This window comes from Blennius ocellaris (assembly GCF_963422515.1).
Source record: "Blennius ocellaris genome assembly, contig: SCAFFOLD_196, whole genome shotgun sequence".
Lineage (NCBI taxonomy): Eukaryota > Metazoa > Chordata > Actinopteri > Blenniiformes > Blenniidae > Blennius > Blennius ocellaris.
Genome location: NW_027662199.1, coordinates 1 through 20825, shown reverse-complemented (window position 1 = coordinate 20825; position 20825 = coordinate 1). Strand labels below are relative to the sequence as shown.

Sequence of the window (20825 nt, the reverse complement as noted above, 5' to 3'; positions counted from 1 at the left end):
GTGAGTCACGACACTCTGGAGGAAAACGCTGGACGGATGGACGGACGATCGTGAAGCAAATTCAAACTGTCGGGGGCTCAACAGATAAAATAAAACGAGGACCCTCATCCCGCCAAAATAAATATTTAGCTCACACATGAAAATAAGATGAAGTACTGTGATTACGCTCATTCATATATACGAGTACCTGAAATGTCACCGTACTGTGATGTCATCACTGTGTGACATCCTGAGCTGCCAGGTGAGACAGGCTCTTAAGGTCAAAGCTCTTTTGTTTCAACAAAGTGCACACACACACACACACACACACACTGAGCTTGTTACCAGCCACACGCAGACAGACAACACATAAACCGTGTGACCTGTCCTCGACCCCGAGCCGTCTCCGATGACTCAGGTGTGAGACTTCACCTGTGAGCTGACTGAAGAAATGACAAAGAGAGAGAGTGTGTGTGTGTGTGTGTGTGTGTGTGTGTGTGTGTGTGTAGCTGATAAAACACTGGCACATGACACACTCACCACTGTCAGGAATTCCCCCCCCCCCGTCGGATTAACAAAGTATTTCCTCTCCTATAGGGACTGAAACTGACGTAACTGAATATGTTAGGTGAAGTGGAGGTTAGATCATGCGTCATGTCCATTACACTTTCAACTATTCGTGTGTTTTAATCAAATAACTAATGGTTTATTCTTTTACTTCAGGAAAAATAATTCCGGCTCAGGCCCACCTCACAATTTAAACTGGTTTAGACCCTGTTAAGTCTCACTGGCAGGACACTTCCTCCCGTTTGATCCTGTGGTGCGTCTCTGAAAATGATGATTCTCGTGTTTCCCTCGAGGAGAAAACAAGAAAAAAAAAAAAAACCTAGCTGTCGTGTCGAAATGCAGCCAAGGCGACTGAAGTCTAGTAGGAGAAACATGCCGACACCCGGTGGAGCTTTGTTGGCCGTGACATGCAGAAGAAATATCATCGGCAAAGATTTGTTTAAAAAAAATAACAAACAACCAAATCGACGTGGGCGAAATGTGAAAAAACTCAATTATAAAGGTTTTTTGCTTTGGTGGCTTTCAGTCAACTGGTTATTGTTCTAATATAAAAAAAAAAAAACAGATAAAGACCAAACAACTGCTTCATCACGTCAGAAAATAACCTGCAAATTAACAACAAAACTCATCAACTGCCGCATAATAATGATATGAGAGCTTTAGTTACAATTCTGTCTTTGATAATAGATTCACATCAAGAGGGTTTATATGATCTCCTCTTTCAAAAGCAGAAAGAATCTTTGTTCTCGATTTGACCAGCAGCAGAAACATCTGGCCTCAAAAAGCACAAACTGAAAACGTATGATAATAAATAATTAAAAAATAAATAAAACAGGAGGCACAAACAATTATTTCCTCATGCAGGCCGGATGTACACACCTCCAGATGGCAGGATGTGTGTGTGTGTGTGTGTGTGTGTGTGTGCGTGTGCGTGTGCGTGTGCGTGTGCGTGTGCGTGTGCGTGTGCGTGTGTCTGTGAGAACCACAGTCTGCCTCTGATAAAACTGCAGAATCCAAACAGTCGTTCTCTTGCTTCATCTCTGGGTTTCCTCTTCGGGCTCCAGTTCAAATCCTCTGCTCGTCTCTTCGCTTTTTCACTTTTTCATTTCCCTCCGGTTCACCGAGTTCGCCGGCGCATTCGTCAGACACCTGAAGCGCCACATCCGAGATAGAGCGCGATACCCTTCTACATTTTTCATGAGCTCAACACACACACACACACACACACACACACACACACACACACACACACACACACACACACACACACACACACACACACACACACACACACACACACAGAGTAAACGTTGCCGTGCGACGGATTTCACAAACAGATTTTGTGTGGGGAATATGAAAACTTCCACCTTGGAATTTGCTCAAGAATATTCAGAACGCTGACAAATCAAAAAAATAAAGAAGTGTTTCCTCATGTGGAACTCTCACGTCTTCTAGAACTCTGACACAATGTAAACCTGGCAACTTCAAGAGCCACTAAAAAAATTCTCCAACTCTTAAATACTGCGGAACTTTCACACCTTTGAGAACTTGGGAGAAAATGCAAAATTTGACCAATTGTAGAGACATTTGCCGATTTTAGAACTCTCATATACTGTAGAAACTTCACATCGTCCAAGGGTTCGTTCACGTTCCTCTGTTCGGTCCAGAGTTCTCTGAACCGGATCTAACAAGTCATCTATGGTCTCGGTTCGTTTAAAAAGAATCTTTCTAGCAGGTGGGGTGAGAGGACGTGACGTAGAGCACAGTGCATTCTGGGTAATAACGAACAAAGCTCAACGCGAGAATCAGAGGAAGCAGAAAAAGTTGGAAAATATCTGGTGGGCAGACGTGGAGTCGTGAGGAAGAAATAGCGATGAAGAGTCATTGCTATCTGGTCTGAAGGCTTTATATCGCGGGTATTTGTGGCTACCCATTAGCCACGAGCTAACTAGCCTAGCCACCACGGGTTAAAGCAGCGGGACTTCCGCTTTCGGTTCCGGACCAATCAATGAGCCGTGTTTCTTCTTCTTTGCTTCCTCTCTGGTGTTTGTTTTTGAGCCACGGCGCCCCCAAGCCAGCAGCTGGTGTAACTGCATGACGTTTTCCAGGCAGTTTGATCCAAACGAAGCGAACCGAGTCCCGGGCGGTGCCAATGTGAAAGGCCTTTTAAATTCTGACAAAGGCGAGAACTTTGAGAGATTTTATGACTCATATCTTCAAGAAAAATTTATGTCTGACAAGTTCCAGAGCCATTTACATGTTCTTGAACCCTCATGTACTGCAGAGCTTTCTAATTTTTCGAGAACTCTGGCAAAGTCTGGTACTTTCAAAAACCCTCACATGTTCCAGAAGTCTAGGAGGTTGAACAGCTCTCGCATACTAAAGAACTCTGACACAGACACACCGTACAGCTCTCACACATTGTGGTACTCAAAAAAAAAAAAAAAAAGCTTCTAGAACCTTTAACAAGTTCTGAAAATCTCTACAACCCGTGAATTTGACAAACTTTTGACAAATTCTCAAATCATTAAACTGTCACACATTGTGGATTTCAAAAAAAAAAAAAGGGTTTGACACATTATGCAAAACTCACACATTCTAGAACTCAGAACAATAACAGAACCTTCCACAGACTCTGGAAGCATCAGATATTTTTGAATTCCGACACATTTGAGAAGCTATGAAAACTTCAAGAACCCTCAAACATTCCGAAACCCCCTGCAGGAGAATTCCACTGAAAATCCTCATGCCTTCCCTCTCTTCCCTCCAGATTTCCCCGACCGCCATTTACTTATCCGACTGACTTTTAAAGGAACCCAATGTGGTCGGGCGCCTGATGAACGGCTGAACGTGTCGGATCCATCAATGTGGAAAGATGTTAAATGTGGTTTTTTTGTTTCGATTAAAGCGCCAGCTCCGTCGTTTCATCCTCATCCTCTCATTAAAGTACATTTTGTCGTTCTAATGTCAGGTTGTTCCTTCCAGCTCCGCCACACATCTCCGGGAATCCCCGCCGTTCCGCCTCCGGCGCTTTCAATTACTTTTTTTTTTTAATCTGTCAGTTTACCTTTCAAGCTCCTGAACATGAAGGCCCAGGTGGATGAAAGCTCCGTTTCTTCATATAAAACTCACCACATTTTGAACAAAACCTTACAAGATCTAGAAAGAAGAACAACCTTCTGAACATGCTCAAGTATTTGTTTAGACACTTTCGCTCAAACGCAAAGTACGGAAGTCTCTGGTGAGTGAAACGTCACGCGACTAAACCAAAAAAAAAAAAAAAAAAACGTCAATATGAACGGCTGGATTATAAAGAATGGAAAATACTAAGAAAACAGTCAGATTTCACCACCTGAAGCCTTTAAGCCTTCCACTAAGTGGAAGCAGATCTTGTGAGGTCACTGTTGTAATGAGGCGTTATCCCCTCAGACCGGGCAGGATTACAGCGTCTCTGGGTAAACGATGTCTGGCCTCGTACACGTGACGTCTTCCAAGTGAAAACGGCAAACCTCCTATGCGTTTTGCTGCTTGGAGTCACAGGAAAAACATGAAAACTACACTGCTGTGGCGTAAAACGCACATCGTTTTCAGAAAGTTGCCTGGTAAAACTGAAACTTTACTTAAAACGTTACACGAAACACAGACGCGTCTTGACTGCCGATGCGACCCACGCCGTCTTTCTCACTCTTTCCACTCGTCTGATTCGACGTCTTTCTCATGCAATCCCTCTTTTATCGCTTTTACACCTTCACCTCGGTCCTGCCTGAACACGCAGCCCCCCCGTGAGTCAGACTGTCGGGGAGGAGGGAAGTCAGGGAGAGCGAGAGAGAGAGAGAGAGAGAGAGAGAGTGAGTGGCGGGAGGTGAACGTGAGGAATCCTCTGGCCCCTCGGGGCTCCGTTCAAAAGACACTCACATACCACATACGTGCATCACGCGCCTTCGTTAAATTCAAATACCATCACAGTTCCCACAGTTACAGGAGCTCCATATTGTCCCGCTCACCCCGTTAGCCCTCTTAAAAGCTGCGTTGCAGGACGCGTTGAATCGTGACGCTTCCAGAAATAGTTTCCCCACTCAAAAAGTTGTGAGGCGTGACAAAGTGTGTGACTTAATTACCGTCTTGACATGCAAGTCCTGGACGATATTTCCTCGTTGAAACACTAATATCCACACAAGCTGTGCAGAAACACCCGCTTTCCTGCTCACGACAGTGCAGGTGACTTTTGGTGCTATTCAGAGAGAACATGCAATAAATAAATGTAAATAAAATGTGAGAAGTGTCCTGTTATCTAAGAGCTGGTGAGCAGAAGCTGCAGCCAGAGTGGCTCTGCGGTGACTAATTAGCTGGTTATCTGAGCTTTTTAACACATAAACTGCAGACGCTCATTACATAATCACTTCACATGTTCATAATCGACTGTTATTCTATCGTTCGAACTGAAGCCACGACGCGACATGACGGTGCGGAAAGCGTGCACGTGAGGGGAGGCGAGATCCCGCGGTCGTTAACGACCCGTCAATCAGCCGGCTTCAACTTCATTCCCCCACGACGCCGCGTTGGACAAAGTCGAACGCTGTGCGCCACGTGCGTGAAGCAAGTCCACCGGTTTCCAACAGCCTGCGGAGGTTGAGCGTGACTAAGTGACAAACAAATGGCTCCTGTTTAGAAATGAGTCGTACTCCAAAAAGAAAAAAAAAAGAAAAGGCTGCAGTTCTCGTCACATGCCCCCGCAGGATCCCACACTTCACATTAAAACCTGCACGACGTGACGGTTTTACCATAAGAGAAGCGCGAGTGCAGCGATAAAGGTCTGAGAAACCGCGGTGGTTTGGGTTTGACAGGACTCCTTTCATGAGGTTAAAAGGCTTCGAAAAGGCTTTGCTGAGGTTAAGAAACGACTCTGACTGATGCACCGACTGATCCAGAACCGCGACTTTATTACGACCATGTATTGTTTGAATGGACACTTGATTTGGACGGAAATAAAAGAAGAATATTGTGCGATTCGTGAAGTGTGACATCGCCTCCACGTAGCCGTCGTCTTGGACTCCAGCTTTTACGTTCATGAACAATAATATTGAGCGTTTCAATCGATGTTTGCCGATCCGCCAACAACCCTGACCTCCTCTCACGTCCCGTTTACGTGACATTTCAAGGAAAAAAAAAATTTTTTTTTTTTGCATTTTTGTTTCAGAAAAGTTTTGTGTTTACAGTGCAACATTTCGAAAACAATTTTTGTTCATATGGAAAGAGCAGACATTCGCATGTCCATATGAGAACTGCCATTGTTAATGTTGCTGTGTGTGTGTGTGTGTGTGTGTGTGTGTGTGTGTGTGTGTGTGTGTGTGTGTGTGTGTGTGTGTGTGTGTGTGTGTGTGTGTGGTTTCATTACAAAAACAAACAACAGCACCAACTCGTGGTCCAACATGTAAACAACATCAAGTGTTTCTACCGTCTTTTTGCAAAAACGTTGCCGCGTAAACACGAAATATTCCCGTACGGAAAAGGCGAAAACAAAGTATTTTCATTTGAAACCGTTTTCGTAGATTTCACCATTAAAAAACAAATCGGTTTGATGGTGGGTTGAAAGAAGATGAATAAATGTCACGTGGTCAGATTCCAATATCCTCCTTGAAATCACAGAAGTTTCAAAAAAGTCTTGGAAGAGTTTGAGTAACAACCTGGACCGAAGCGAAATGATGCTGTTGGCCGTTAGCCGTTAGCCTCTCGCATCGGTATGTGTTGTTGACAAACCAAACCTCATTCTGTCTCATTTTCCGTGCCCATTTTCTGTTTGGCTGGAGCTTTACGGAAGTTTATCAAAAAAAAAAACAAGCTTGGCTTGTGTTTACACAGAGTCTAATTCTTAAAATAACACGACGTGAAAGAGATCGCTGAGTCACCCTGAAGCCCTGCAGGCGACTGCACCTCACAGCATCCAGAAAGTGGTGGCCTGCCATTGGTTGACGCACTCCTCGCACAAATGTTTGTGACTAACCAAAGTTTACGGCTCACAGGAAGGGAAGCTTTAAAAAGGAGGAACGGGGAAGAGGGGAGGGAGGGGAGGTCAGGACCACAATGCCACAATTGCTCCCTGTTGAGTGACTAAGACCTGACTTGTATGTGAGTTTCAGCTTTCACTGTTTAGCCTAAAAAAAAGAAAAAAGAAGAGTAAAACCGCTCATTGTCAAAACCACAGTGACTTGAAGGGCAGAGAGAAGCAGTGAGGCCGAGCCGACAGGCAACTGACGCCCGGTACACTTTGTTTGGGAGTGTGAGTCAAAGTGATACAACTGTTTATCACCTGTGTGAACCTGCTGAGGCGTGTGCGCACACTGAGGCTAACACCCCTCCACACACACACACACACACACATACACCCATCGACCAACGAGTCCCACCCAAACCCTCCAGCTCTACATGTGGTTTACAACTCTTCAGGGGTGGACCAGACATCTGAGTGGGTGGGTGGGGGGGGCGGCTATATATTTAGCATGTAGCATTGCTGGTGTGTGAGACTCGAAGCTCTTTAGCATGTAGCGTGTAGCGTGTAGCGTGTAGCAAGGCTCGGAGTAAAATCCTCCTGGATCCACTGAGCAGTGAAACTAATGAGCCAACTCAGCAAAAAACAATAACGACATTGTTGTCAACAGCAGAAATCCAACAACACTGTGTTGTGGCTTTTTGTTGTTGTGTTGGAGGTTTTTGTTGTTGTGTTGGAGCTTTTTGTTAAGTTGTAGCTTTTTGTTGTTGTGTTGCGGCTTTTTGTTGTTGTGTTGCAGCTTTTTGTTAAGTTGTAGCTTTTTGTTGTTGTGTTGCGGCTTTTCGTTGTTGTGTTACGGTTTTTTGTTGTTGTGTTGCGGCTTTTTGTTATTGTGTTGTGGCTTTTTGTTGTTGTGTTGTGGCTTTTTGTTGTTGTGTTGCAGCCTTTTGTTGAGTTGTAGCTTTATGTTGTTGTGTTATAGCTTTTTTTGTGGTGTTGCGGCCTTTTGTTGAGCTGTAGCTTTTTGTTGTTGAGTTGTAGCTTTTTGTTGTTGAGTTGCAGCTTTTTGTTGTTTTTTTTTTTTTTTTTTTTTTTTTTTTTTTTTTTAATTATTTTTAAATACTTTACAGTCATTCCAATTTGCTGTTATAGAGAAAATAGAAAAGCCCAACATATCCACATGAGCAAGCAGGTGTGTTTGCGACTGTGGAAAGGAAAAACTCCCTCAACAAGGAGAAACCTTTGCAGAAACCAGACTCAGAGGTGGCGGCATTCTGCGGACCAGTTGGGGTGAGAGGATAGAGGAGAGGAGAGGAGAGGAGAGGAGAGACAGAGAAAGGCTTGGTGAAACAAAATAAATACAAAAAATACAAAATACAAAATACATACAATACCCTTGTTAGTGCTACATACAATTGTTTTTTTTTTTTTTTTTTGATAATACATTAACCACAGTGATCTAAATATTTTCCAACTGCCATGAGATTAAGACCAGCCTGAGCAACAACAGAGCAAAAGACCTAAATAATGACAACAATTATAACAAAAGCAAAAAGCAAAAGGACATAGAACAAAAATAAATAAATAAATAAATAAAACAAACAAACAAACACAACAACAACAAAAGCAGACAACAACTTGGTTTTGATAGTTAACAGAACAATCTCGTCAATGAGGAGTGGGAGTGTGTGTGTGTGTGTGTGTGTGTGTGTGTGTGTGTGTGTGGTTTGTCCTCTGGATGTGAATGAAACTGTTAGCTTTTTGTTGTTGTGTTGTAGCTTTTTGTTGTTGAGTTGTAGCTTGTTGTTGTTGTGTTGTGGCCCTTCAGGGCCACCGTAGTTTTCCGTGTTTCCGCCATTTCCATGGAAACGGACTTAAGCTTTCAGAATGTTGCCGCGCAAATGCGAAAAAGCAAAAACAATGCGCATTGACCTGAAACGTCGTGGTGTAAACGAGACCCAAACCTCTATACAACTTCCACGAACTGCGCGTCGGCGTGCGGCGCGGCGTCCCACAGGGCTGTACCGCCTGCCGATGTGGTCGTACAGTGGCGATTAAAGGAAGGGACAACATCGTTTTCATGTTAAAGACCATGAAAGACAAAGAGAGAGATGTTGTGACGAGTGTTTTCACTCTAAACGTCAGGCGAGCGGTATCTTATGATGCCGTTTGGCGCCACGTGGCAGCCTCGGGTGTCCAGTTTCCATCATTTGGGACGTTGTCCCTCTTCAGACAAGTCTCGTTTCCCTCCCGTCCAACAACCCGACCACCAAACCACTCCCTTGGACACGCGATACGTTAGTCCTGCTCCCCCCCCCCCCCCCCCCCCCCCAGCCGTCAGACACGAGTATCGACTCGGTCGATGGACACCGGCTGCTTCGCCGCCGCCGCCGCAGCAACAGACCGCGGTTTTTTACGGACGGGCGGCAAGCGAGAGGAGTTCACGTGTCGCGGAGGCGAGGAGGAGCTGACCTCCCGGTGGACGGGCCCGAACACGCCGGCCGGCAGCTGCTGTCAGCCGGCCAGAACGTAAAGGGAATTAATAGAAACAGCAGCTCTCCAGGGACACGGTCCACCCACACTGACAGGCGGGGGGTGGTGGGGGGGTCTTAATGCACTCTGCCTCTTCCCCTCCGCATTAGTGGTGAGAAACATGAGACCTGGATCATGACAAACATTATTTAACTTTCCGGGTAGGCTTAGCAGCGAGCGCCGGGCCGGGCCCGTGCACGCCGTGATATGCACACTTGCGGCAGTCAAGAATGTGGGAGTGCCGCGCGCCAGGTTCAATTTTCATCCCACACACTGTGCCATTACAGCCGGGGGGGGGGGGGATAACGCAGGCAGGTGGGATTCCGTGCAGCCAAGCAACATTTTAGGGATTTAAAAAACAAACCAAAAATGTTTTTGAAGGTGGTAAGGCAATCCCACCTTAAAAAATTTTAAGGCCTTAATTTTTTTCTTTTTTTAAGGCCGTAATTTTAAGGCCTTCCCACCTTAAAACATTTTTTTTGTTGTTTTTTAAAGTTGCACTTTCAGTGTCTTCCAACACCATTGCCTTGGTGTTGGAAGACACTGAAAGTGCAACTTAAAAAATGTTTTTTTTTAAAACAGCTCCCAAGGTGGAACTTCGTTAAAAAGTCTCCGACTCCGTTGCCATGCCAACAAGCGAAAACGCAGCTGAAATCTCTTCAATCGAATTGACAGCAGATCGTTAGCAGCCACGAGTGTATATATATATATATATTATATATATCAAATATATATATATATATATATATATCAAATATTTGAACCCGGACCTTCTCGCCGCGGTGAAGCGAGGAACCGCACCGTCCTCGTGCTCTTGGGGGGAAAACGGCTGCCAAGGTGGAACTTTTCGAAACCCTCCATCCGGGGCCTCGTTCGCACTGACAGAGCGAGTTTGGGAATCAAACTGGCAACGTTACAACAACTGCCCGGCCAAGTCAGAGAGGGGGGGGGGGGAGAGTGACAGAGAGAGAGAGAGAGAGAGAGAGAGAGAGAGAGAGAGAGAGAGAGAGAGAGAGAGACAGAGCACAGTGGCTCATGACGATTATCTAACTGGCACTACCGTGGTCTCATTGATACGCAGCAGAACGTGGAGGACAAAATGTACCGACGTCGACTCAAACCTGCTTCTGAGGGGAAACGCGAAGGTTTTGAACCCTTCGTGTCACTTTACGACAAACCCAATGACGCCGCCTGGTTTCAGAGGCTCAAGAGTTCCACAGAGATCCGCCCCCCCAGAGAGAAACTGATGCTGGAGACAGTGACAGGGAGCGATGACACTATGCAAATATAGATAGATAGATAGATAGATAGATAGATAGATAGATAGATAGATAGATAGATAGATAGATAGATAGATAGATAGATAGATAGATAGATAGATTCTATCTATCTATCTACCAAAAATTTTAAATAGGCACATTCAGATGTTAAAACTAAACAATATACAACTTTTACCCTCATATATATAGAGCAGGGGTCAATGTTGGAGATAAACAAACAAGTCATATAGTGTAAATACACAATATTTAGAAATAATTAGTAACAATCATAACTACAGGTGTCCCAGTAAGAGGCTGAATAAAGTGCTGACACACACACACACACACACACACACACACACACACACACACACAAAGACGGTGACAGAGAGCGATGACACTATGCAAATAGATAGATAGATAGAATCAATAAAAAATGTAAAATAAGCACATTCAGATGTAAAAACTAAGCAATATACAACTTTTACCCTCATATATACAAGTTATATAGTGCAAATACACAATATTTAAAAATAATTAGTAACAATCATAACTACAGGTGTCTCAGTAAGAGGCTGAATAAAGTGCTGACACACACACACACACGCACACTCTCGCCCACGCAGCAGCAGCACAACAACGCTAGAAAGCGTCCCAGATTAAGGCCAAGTTATATAACTTGGACTCCATTTGCGCTCGTGCGCCGCGGCTGCAACCTGTGCAGGAGGACGTCCAAACCACAAACCGCTGCAGAGTGGACTTTTAATTTAAAAAAACAAAACAACAACAAATAAATAAAGTGTGCACACGAGATCGAAACGTCCGTGCGTAAAGGCGCACGCACACGTGCGCGTAAAAAGCCCAAATTATAAATAAATAAATAAATAAATAAATAAAGCGTTTTAGGGCACGCGCCCGTTCTCGCTCTCTCTCCTCGCGCTCACCTCGGGATGGTGATGCATTTGGTGTTGGTGTTCTGGGTGGTGATGGCTTTCTCCAGCTCGTCCAGCTGGCCCGTCTTCTTCAGCTTCTTCACCAGACTCTTCACCGCCTTCTCGCACCATTTCTCCTCCTGGCCGTTCTGCTCGCCCTTCTTCCAGCCCAGCAGCCTCTTCACGATGGGGGGAGTGAACGGCAGAATGGACATCGCTCTCAAGTTTACAACAAGTCCAGTCTCGGGGCAGCGGCGGCAGGAGAGGAGGAGGAGAAGAAGAAGAAGAAGGAGAAGAAGGAGGAGGAGGAGGAGGACTAAAGTCCAAGTCCTTTCGGTTAAAGACGCACAAAGTGCTCCTGGAGGCGGAGGCGTTTCCGAGGATGACGGACGACTTCTTGTTTGACTTGTTGTCGTTTCAGTTGTTGTTGTTGTTGTTTATTGATCCCCCTTTCAGTCGCATCCCGGACTCCAGGCTGCAGTTTGAGCGGACAACTCACTCCGTCTGATCGCAGAGTGCCGGCGGAGCCCAAGAGCCGCGGAGTGGTGCTCCTCCGCCGCGCGATATAGTCCCTATGTGCCAAGGAGCGTTTGTGGGTTTAAAATAAAGAAATTTTAAAAAACCGTGAAAAGCACAAAAAATAAGCTTATCAACATTATAGCTCAGGTATTATTTTTGATTTAGTTTGATTTATTTTCAGAATCATGCCTTTTTCTCATGCGTCTGATTTTATTGTCACAATTTAGATTATTTTTTCTTCCAGAAATTTGACTTCATCCCTCGATTCATATTTTTCAAACTCAGTCTGACACTAACCTCAGATACTGATTAAAATTTTTGTTTTTATTACAGCAAGGGGGGGGGGGGGAGTAACAATATTTGGAAAAAAGGCTTTAAATTAAAAATAAAAAAATAAAAAAATTTAGTTAGGTTTTTAATTTAATCCAATTTTGGTTTATACTTTATTAGTGAAGGTTGTTTTGTTTTGGTCTATTTTTTAATCAATAAATAAATAAAAATTGAACCTTCTAAATATAAACATAAACTTAAAAATAAAAAAATATTTTCTTCTGTTGTTAACATTTTTTTAAATAAATAAAAAAAATATAAAACCAAGGTAATGTTTTGGGTTTTTTTTTCTTTTTGTGAGTGGTTGTTTTCTTTCTTTATTTTTAATGGACGCTCGTTGTTTTTCTATTAAAAAGAAAAAGAAATGAGTATTGTCCCTCACCAGTTTCCGTAGTTCGAGTTTGTGAAGTTCATCCGCCGCCGCGCTGAGTCCGACTGAAGTCTGCTGCAAATGCAAATGCAGGAGCTGCAGCTGAGCTGCGGCTGCAGAGCAGCTGCTGCTGCTGCTGCTGCTGCAGCAGCTCAGGCTGGACCGACCGCAACCTTTAACCATCAACTCACACTGGTCACTGTCACTTCACCGCATCATTCATGAATCACTTTCCCGCTGAAGTGTGAAGCAGTTTTAGTAAAAGTCTGCATTCAACTGAGACTTTCAGATCAACCAGAAAAAACTGACATTTTTCAACAAAAACTGACATTTTAAACTCTTTTACCATTTTTCCTGATGGAAAAAATAGTCAATAACTACTAAAACATAAACAAAAGTGTAACATCATAATTTACTTACAACTAAACAGTTCAAGTATTTCTAGGCAATCTGAACTCAATCAGAAGATAAAACCAATGTTATCCGGCAGGAATGTTTTTTTTTTGTTCGTTTTTTTTAGTTTGTTGTAGCTGAACAAGCTTTTAAAAAAGTTGTATGTATTGTTTTACCATGAGTTTGTTTTTGTAATGAAACCACACACAGACACACAACAATACAGGATAAACATTAACAATGGGAGAACACGGACATCCGTGAGGACAGACCAAGTTGGATTGTTATTACGGTGACTGTCAAAATAAAAGTCCCAGGAGTAGAATCCCACGGTTGTTGTTAAATGGAAACAGTGGAGCGCTGATACTGTGCGCTCCATCGGCGTTTCAGAAACATTCCGCTTTCCTCCGTTTCCATGGAGATGGAACTGGAGCGTTTCCGTCTCCTCCTCCTACACTTTGTAAACCTCCGGCCTCCAGTTTGGCATCTAAAAACGTTATATTGACTCTGAATCGCCGTGACAACTTCTCATCGCTGTCACATAATTACAGCCCGAAGCTCGTTTTCCATCCAGTTAGAAAGTTTAGTGTTTCCAGCCTCAGGGTCAAAGTGTTCTCTTCCATTGTTTCATTTCCATTTTATTTTGGGAAACCGGCAGAGAACCAACCACTCGATCGGCGGGAATGCTCCGATTTGGTTTGTGTGCATGAAAGATGCATGGTTTGACTTTCTCTCTCCAGTAATTACCTCCGGATTGTTTGTTTGTTGTGCGCACATGACTGAAGAACTGAGGAGCTGCAGCAGGAGGGACGACGCCACAGAGCACACACACACACACACGCACACGCACACGCACACACACACACACACACACACACACACACACACACACACACACACAAAACAACTGCAAAGAGACACTAAACAACCACAAAGAGACACTAAACAGTGAGTCACATAACAGCTACATAGACACATAAAACAACTACAGAGACAAAACACACAGCAACAAAGATACAAAAAACAGCTCCAAAGAGATACAAAATAACAACAAAGATACATAAACAGCAGCAAAGATACATAAAACAGCGACAAAGAGATGCAAAATAGCAACAAAGACACATAAAACAGCAACAAGGAGGCATAATAGCAACAAATATACATAAACAGCAACAAAGATACACAAACAGTGACAAAGAGACACAAAATAGAAACAAAGATACATAAAACAGCTCCAAAGAGATGCAAAATAACAACAAATATACATAAAACAGCGACAAAGAGACACAAAATAGAAACAAAGATACATAAAACACATTCAAAGAGATACAAAATAACAACAAATATACATAAACAGCAACAAAGATACATAAAACAGCTACAAAGAAATGCAAAATAGCAACAAAGACACATAAAACAGTGATAAAAGAGACAAAATAGCAACAACGATACAACAAACAGCTTCAAAGAGATGCAAAATAACAACAAATATACATAAACAGCAACAAAGACACATCAAACAGCGACAAAGAGATTCAAAACAATGTAGCTATAAGACATGTCAACATATAAAAGTGAGTCCTGCTGTGTTTGTGTTTCTTCACGGCAGCGCTCCGACTCCTGAAACTTGTCTCGGCTTGTCAGATGAAGAACTGCGACGCGCCTCAACGGGCCTTTGATTTGGAGCTTTTCTCTCATAATCTGAACTGCAGTTTAGCACACGCCACCAACGTGTATCTAACCCCCCCCCCCCCCCCATTAGAGTGACTCAGTGTCAAGGAATCAAGTGGCAGATGTCCAATAGAGCGTGCAGCAGTGCTGAGCTCATCACACACACACATTGTGGGGGGGGGGGGGGGGGGGGGGGGGGGGGGGGGGGGGGGTGAAACCGTCTTTGTTGTTGGAGCTTCAAAAGAAACACTTTCCTGCTCCGAACTCGTCCGTCTTGTTAGCGAGCGTCTGGAGGAGCTGTGAACGAGCGGAAACCAGCTGACTCGTCACTTTTCCAGTTTTCCCAGCAGAGGGATCCCTGAGAGCCGGATCAACAGATCTGGATCTGGATCTGGATCTGGATCTGGATCTGGATCTGGAGCTGGATCTGGAGCTGGAGCTGGTCGGACCTCCAGCCGGGCCTCCTCTGACACTTCGCAGCCGGACGAGAATAGTAGCACTGACCTGTGGTTTCCATTCTGGTATGCGTGTACAGGAGCCCTGACCCGGGTCCAGCAGACGCCCTCCAGACCCCCTCGCCCAGCACAGTGTGTAGTTTGTGCTAAAAATACCGCTGGCTTCAGCTCAGCAGGCCAGATCCCGTCACTTTCATCTATTCTGGTGAGAGCGGGATGTATTTTTACGCCGGCGATCTCCCGTTATACATTACGAGATCTGAGACGAAACACATGAATTATTCATCTGAGATTTATGGAGTTTGTGTTTTCTATATGCAGGAGGAGCACTCTGGAAGAAAGAGCGGGGGGGGGGGGGGGGGGGGATTACACAGGAGTATACAGGAGGAGCATACAGGAGGAGCATGCTGCCTTGCCTCCCTAGCAGGAATCTAGCATGCTGCCTTGCCTCCCTTGCAGGAGCAGCATGCTGCCTTGCTTCTCTTGCAGGAGGAGCATGCTGCCTTGCTTCTCTTGCAGGAGGAGCATGGAGAAGGATTACACAGGACTATATAGGAGGAGCATGCTGCCTTGCCTCCCTTGCAGGAATCTAGCATGCTGCCTTGCCTCCCTTGCAGGAGCAGCATGCTGCCTGGCCTCCATTGCAGGAATCTAGCATGCTGCCTTGCCTCCCTTGCAGGAGCAGCATGCTGCCTTGCTTCTCTTGCAGGAGGAGCATTCAGAAGGATTACACAGGAGTATACAGGAGGAGCATGCTGCCTTGCCTCCCTAGAATCTAGCATGCTGCCTTGCCTCCCTTGCAGGAATCTCGCATGCTGCCTTGCCTACCTTGCAGGACCAGCATGCTCACGGGGCCCCGGGCCCCTCCTGACACCCGTTTACGGCCCTGAGGCGACCCGGCAGGTCGGGACAGCTGGTGAGTTTTGCAGGAGTTTGGCACAAGACGGAGCGGATATCGGGGTGCCGGGTGGGGGATGGGGTCACAGATGGGCGGCAGTGGACGGGAGGGGCGGGACGTGGGGGTGCAGGGTGTGTGTGTGTGTGTGTGTGTGTGTGTGTGTGTGTGTGTGTGTGTGTGTGTGTGTGAGAAGAATTACGGAGCACAAAAGGAACGTCGGTGGCACTGAAAGGGCAGCGAGCGAGCCGATGGATGATAATGACATTGTGCTGGCTGCGACCTCAGGGGACTGAGACTGTGTGTGTGTGTGTGTGTGTGTGTGTGTGTGTGTGTGTGTGTGTGTGTGTGTGTGTGTGTGTGTGTGTGTGTGTGTGTGTGTGTGTGTGTGTGTGTGTGTGTGTGTGTGTGTGTGTGTGTGTGTGGTCAGCTGGTGTCCCAGAGGACCAGAAAGGTCACGGAGAAAAAGCCTCCCAGGAGAGAAGTGGTGGGGAAACAGACGACCGGCGTTTTAAGGCTGGAGAATCAGTGCGACACTGAAACATCTGAAACGTCAGCGATTTAGCAGAGACGGCGTTTGATTTGACTCGTGTCTCGTCTCAGGAATCCCTACTTGACTTTTTTTTTTTTTTATACGTACGAGTGTCGTTGATCTGTTGACTTTTCATTGTGATTCAGTTTGAAATCCTCCACAACAGAAACTTAAAAACAATCACACCAACAGTGTTTCTATTTATTTATTTATTTACTTACTGCCACATGTCTTTAAACTTTCACGTTAAAAAAAGTACAACTATGAAGTATTCGTTCCAAACACTACTCGATTACTTTTTCCAAGTGTTTGCTGCAGTCAAGATGACAACAAAAGACCCGAATGTAAAATCTGTTCAAAGTTTCTCCTCAAAACAAAACAAACAATAAAGTGTATAATGAGAACTGTTTGTGAGACGACGTCAACAAAAAGATGAATCTTCTGAGTTTTACGAGAAACACCAGATCAGAAAAGTGAAAATTATTGGAATTTGTGTTCATGCTGTTTACACACAAAGTTTACTCTATTAAAGTGCAGAGAGAGAAAGAATAAGTAAACAACTACCATGTTCTGTTGCATTTATGTTGTTCTGCTCGTGTTGTTGTTTTGTTCTGTTGTCATGCTGTGTTTATTCTGTTTTGTTGTTGCTTTATTCTGTTGTTTTGTTCTGTTGCTGTGTTGAGTTTATTCTGTTTTGTTGTTTTGTTTTGTTGTTGCTGTGTTGAGTTTATTCGGTTTTGTTGTTGTTTTGTTGTTGCTGTGTTGAGTTGATTCTGTTTTGTTGTTGTTTTGTTGAGTCGATTCTGTTTTGTTGTTGTTTTGTTTTGTTGTTGCTGTGTTGAGTTGATTCTGTTTTGTTGTTGTTTTGTTGCTGCTTTGATATGTTGTTTTGTTCTGTTGCTATGTTGAGTTTATTCTATTTTGTTGTTCTTCTGTTGTGTTGTTGCTTTGTTCTGTTGCTGTGTTGTGCGGTTTTTGCTTTGTTCTTGTTGTGTTTTGCTGTTTTTGTGTTTGTTCTTGTTCTGTCCTTGTGCAGTTGTGTTCAATTCAATTCAACTTTATTTATAAAGTACCAAACACAACTCACTCTTTTCTCGGTGCTTCTAACAGAGAAACACAACAAATCCGTCGTCGTGTTCCTTTAATGGTCCCGTCGTTCTGTTTGCTCTATTGCCGTGTTGTTTGTTCTTTCTGTTGTTGCCTTGTCTTGTTTGTCAGGCTGGCCTGCTTGTTTTATTGTTGTGTTGTTGTGTTGTTTACACTGTGACCACGTGTGAGTGTTTGACCTATACACCTGTTTATGAGTGAACTGATTCCCGAGGCCGAGCGCTGGAGAAAAGCGTCATCAGTGATCGCCATGGCAACGACACACACACACACACACACACACACACACACACACACACACACACACACACACACACACACACACACACACACACACACACACACACACACACACACACACACACACACACACACACACACACACACACACACACACACACACACACACCCCTCTCCAAATGAGTTTATTCTTCCTTTCTCACTCTTTCTCTTGTTTCCACTCCCTTTAAAGCCCCGCCCCCTCTCATACACATACAGATTTATTGGTGTGTGTGTGTGTGTGTGTGTGTGTGTGTGTGTGCGTGTGTGTGTGTGTCTTTTGAAACGCCGTTGCTCAACTCGCTGCATAACAGGAAGACGGCTATCCTTCCTCTCACTGTGATCACGCGTCACTCGGTGAAGTCGTCAGCGGCAGGAACGTACATCAGAACATTAAGACCACCTGACTGACACTGCCGGGCTCATCTACACCTCCCGAAGGGTTTTTTGTTTTTTCTGCACCAAGATATCAGAGGATGCTTCGAGCTGTTGGAACCAGCGAGGGTCAGAGCCTGCACATCCACCTGGTCATCCTCCACCTGGTCGATGTGTTCCTACAACTGGTCCTGAACCGGTGCCTCACAATTCGTCTCAAATCCACCTGAAATGGTTCAAAAAGTAGTTTAGAACGTGTTCAAAAAGTAGGTCAGAGGTCAAACCCCCCCCCATCTGCAGTACGGGAACCAGACCAAGGCTCATTTAAAATATCAACATGATAGTCAAAATTAGTCCAAAAGTAGCATGGAAATAAGATGACAGGTGTCAGAAACTAGTCTAAAATGAGTCTATGAACACTTGATTATCAATAAATCACTCAACAACTTGCATGCAATGTCTCCCGAAAGTAGCACGCCAGTCAAACAAAACAATTTTGTCAAAAGACGAGTCTAAAATGATGAATAATCTACACAAAAAAACTTGTATACGTTATCCTTCAAAAGTAGTCTGGAGTAGAAATATACCCCCTAAACTCATCAGGATTATGGCCAAGCCGGTTTAAAGTGGTGTGAAATGTCCTCAAAGCCAGTTTGACTCTCGTGTAAAATAAAAACCAGTCCTGATCTCGTCCACACGTACCTGTAAAGCTCAAGCTGTTTATAAGTCGTCGTTGTTTATTATTAGTGCGGGCGGGTCAGGGTGTGTGTGTGTGTGTGTGTGTGTGTGTGTGTGTGTGTGTGTGGGCCTGCTCTTCCCTCTGACTCACGTCTCTATAAACGGACTCTCGGTCCTCTCAGCAGATTTCCTGTTGTTAGAATCGGAGCGGATATCGAGTCGAGGGTTACTTCACTCCTGATCTGGTGATGTGTGCAGTCACCTGACTCACGTCGCCTACCAGCTCATTCACGTGTGTGCGTGTGTGTGTGTGTGTGTGTGTGTGTGTGTGTGTGTGCGCGTGTGTGTGCGCGTGTGTGTGTCTTCTTTCTCACAAGGAGTAGAAACGTTTGAATCTCCAGATGTTTTTCACGTCATATTATTGGTAACAGATGTTGGGATCCACAGGAAATAAAAGGCCCCTGGCTGTTAGAATAGAATAGAATACAATACAATACAATACAATAAAATAGAATAGAATTAGTTGATCAATTCTCTTTTTTCCGTTTTTTTTACTTTTTTTTTTTTTTTACTTAATGCAACAACCATCTTCAGGCAGGGAGCAGGAATAGTTTAGTTTATGCTGCAGCTTAAAATTAACTTTAAAAATATAACTTCATACATGAGGGACTGAAAATAAATCTAATATAATGTAAGATCATCATTATTCCAAACAAAAATAGACAAATCCCATCAAATTAGGAGGGCTTTAAATCTTTAAAGTTTCAAATGTGCTTGTATTCCTAATATGATGGGATGCAGTGGGAAATGGTTGTAATGAAGCAAAGTCAATCTAAGAGGGAAAAAAAAATCTAATCATCTGAATATTTACTGTTGAAGCTGCTTCACATATTTTTTTTTTTTTATTAAGAAACTTCATCATTTTAATCTGTGTCTCTGACAACAGTAATCCTGAGTTTTAATAAATATGGACGATAAATATGGACGTTTCCTCAAATTTAGAAGGAAACGAAATCATAAAGGGGACTAAAAGCTCTGAAGCTCTCTGGCGCCCCCCACAGGAGGCTGGATTACCTCAGCCTGAGTGGAGTCATTTCACCAGTTACTGCAAATACAGAGGAACTAGTTACTTGTGAAGGATTACTGAGTGATGTGTTTGATCAGTGTGTTTATTCAAAGTGTCATCTTCTCGACCATTAAATTTGTTCTAAATATGTGTTTTCACAATGATTAAAAGCTTCGTGGAATTTTTACACTCATTCAGAAAAACATGGGGAAAAGTCATTAAAAGCTAAATAGAATAAAAACCTGACTAAGTTCAAGAAAATGTTTTTGTTTTTTGTTTTTTTTTGTTTCCAGGATCGGTGATTTTAGATCAAGTAAAATAAATTCCCACCAGGATGTCAGTAAACTTAAATCTGACTCCTCTAGTCGAATTGTTAAATTCTGCCACCTTCAGGCCACTTTGCTTCATTACAACCATTTTCCACTGCATCCCATCAAACAAGCACATTTAAAACTTTAAAGATTTAAAGCCCTCCTAATTTGATGTTCTTTTTAATTTCTAATATTTCCTTTGTCTATTTCTGTTTGGAATAATGATGATCTGACATTATATTAGATTTTTTTTCCCAGTTCATCATATATCAAGTTATATTTTTAAAGTACATTTTAAGCTGCAGCAGTCAAATTAAACTATTCCTGCTCTCAGCCTGAAGATGGTTGTTGCATTAAGTAAAAAAGAAAAAGAGAGAGAAATTTACAAAGTGCATGATGCAAATAAGTAAAATGCGTTTGTGACTGAGTGAATGTGATGTTTGATATTTCAGAGCTTCCGTACGACCAACTAAGTCAATTATGAAAATAAATAGTGAGTGAATTCACATTAAATCACATTAAATCACATTTCAATGTTGTTTCTCTTCAGCAGCAAACGACGCGAAGACAGAAGCATTTGTTTTTGTTT

At 43.6% G+C, this 20825-nt stretch overlaps 1 protein-coding gene across 1 annotated transcript in view; it reads right to left on the bottom strand.

Annotated features, from left to right (window-relative positions):
• Positions 1 to 11741, bottom strand: part of LOC308148128 (mothers against decapentaplegic homolog 3-like) — a 31971-nt gene extending 20230 nt beyond the window's left edge. Inside the window, 1 exon segment of the mRNA XM_080521562.1 lies at positions 11268 to 11741. Within this exon segment, the coding sequence (XP_080377688.1) occupies positions 11268 to 11470 (203 nt within the window). The 5' untranslated portion in view covers positions 11471 to 11741.
• Between the last annotated feature and the right edge of the window lie 9084 nt (positions 11742 to 20825).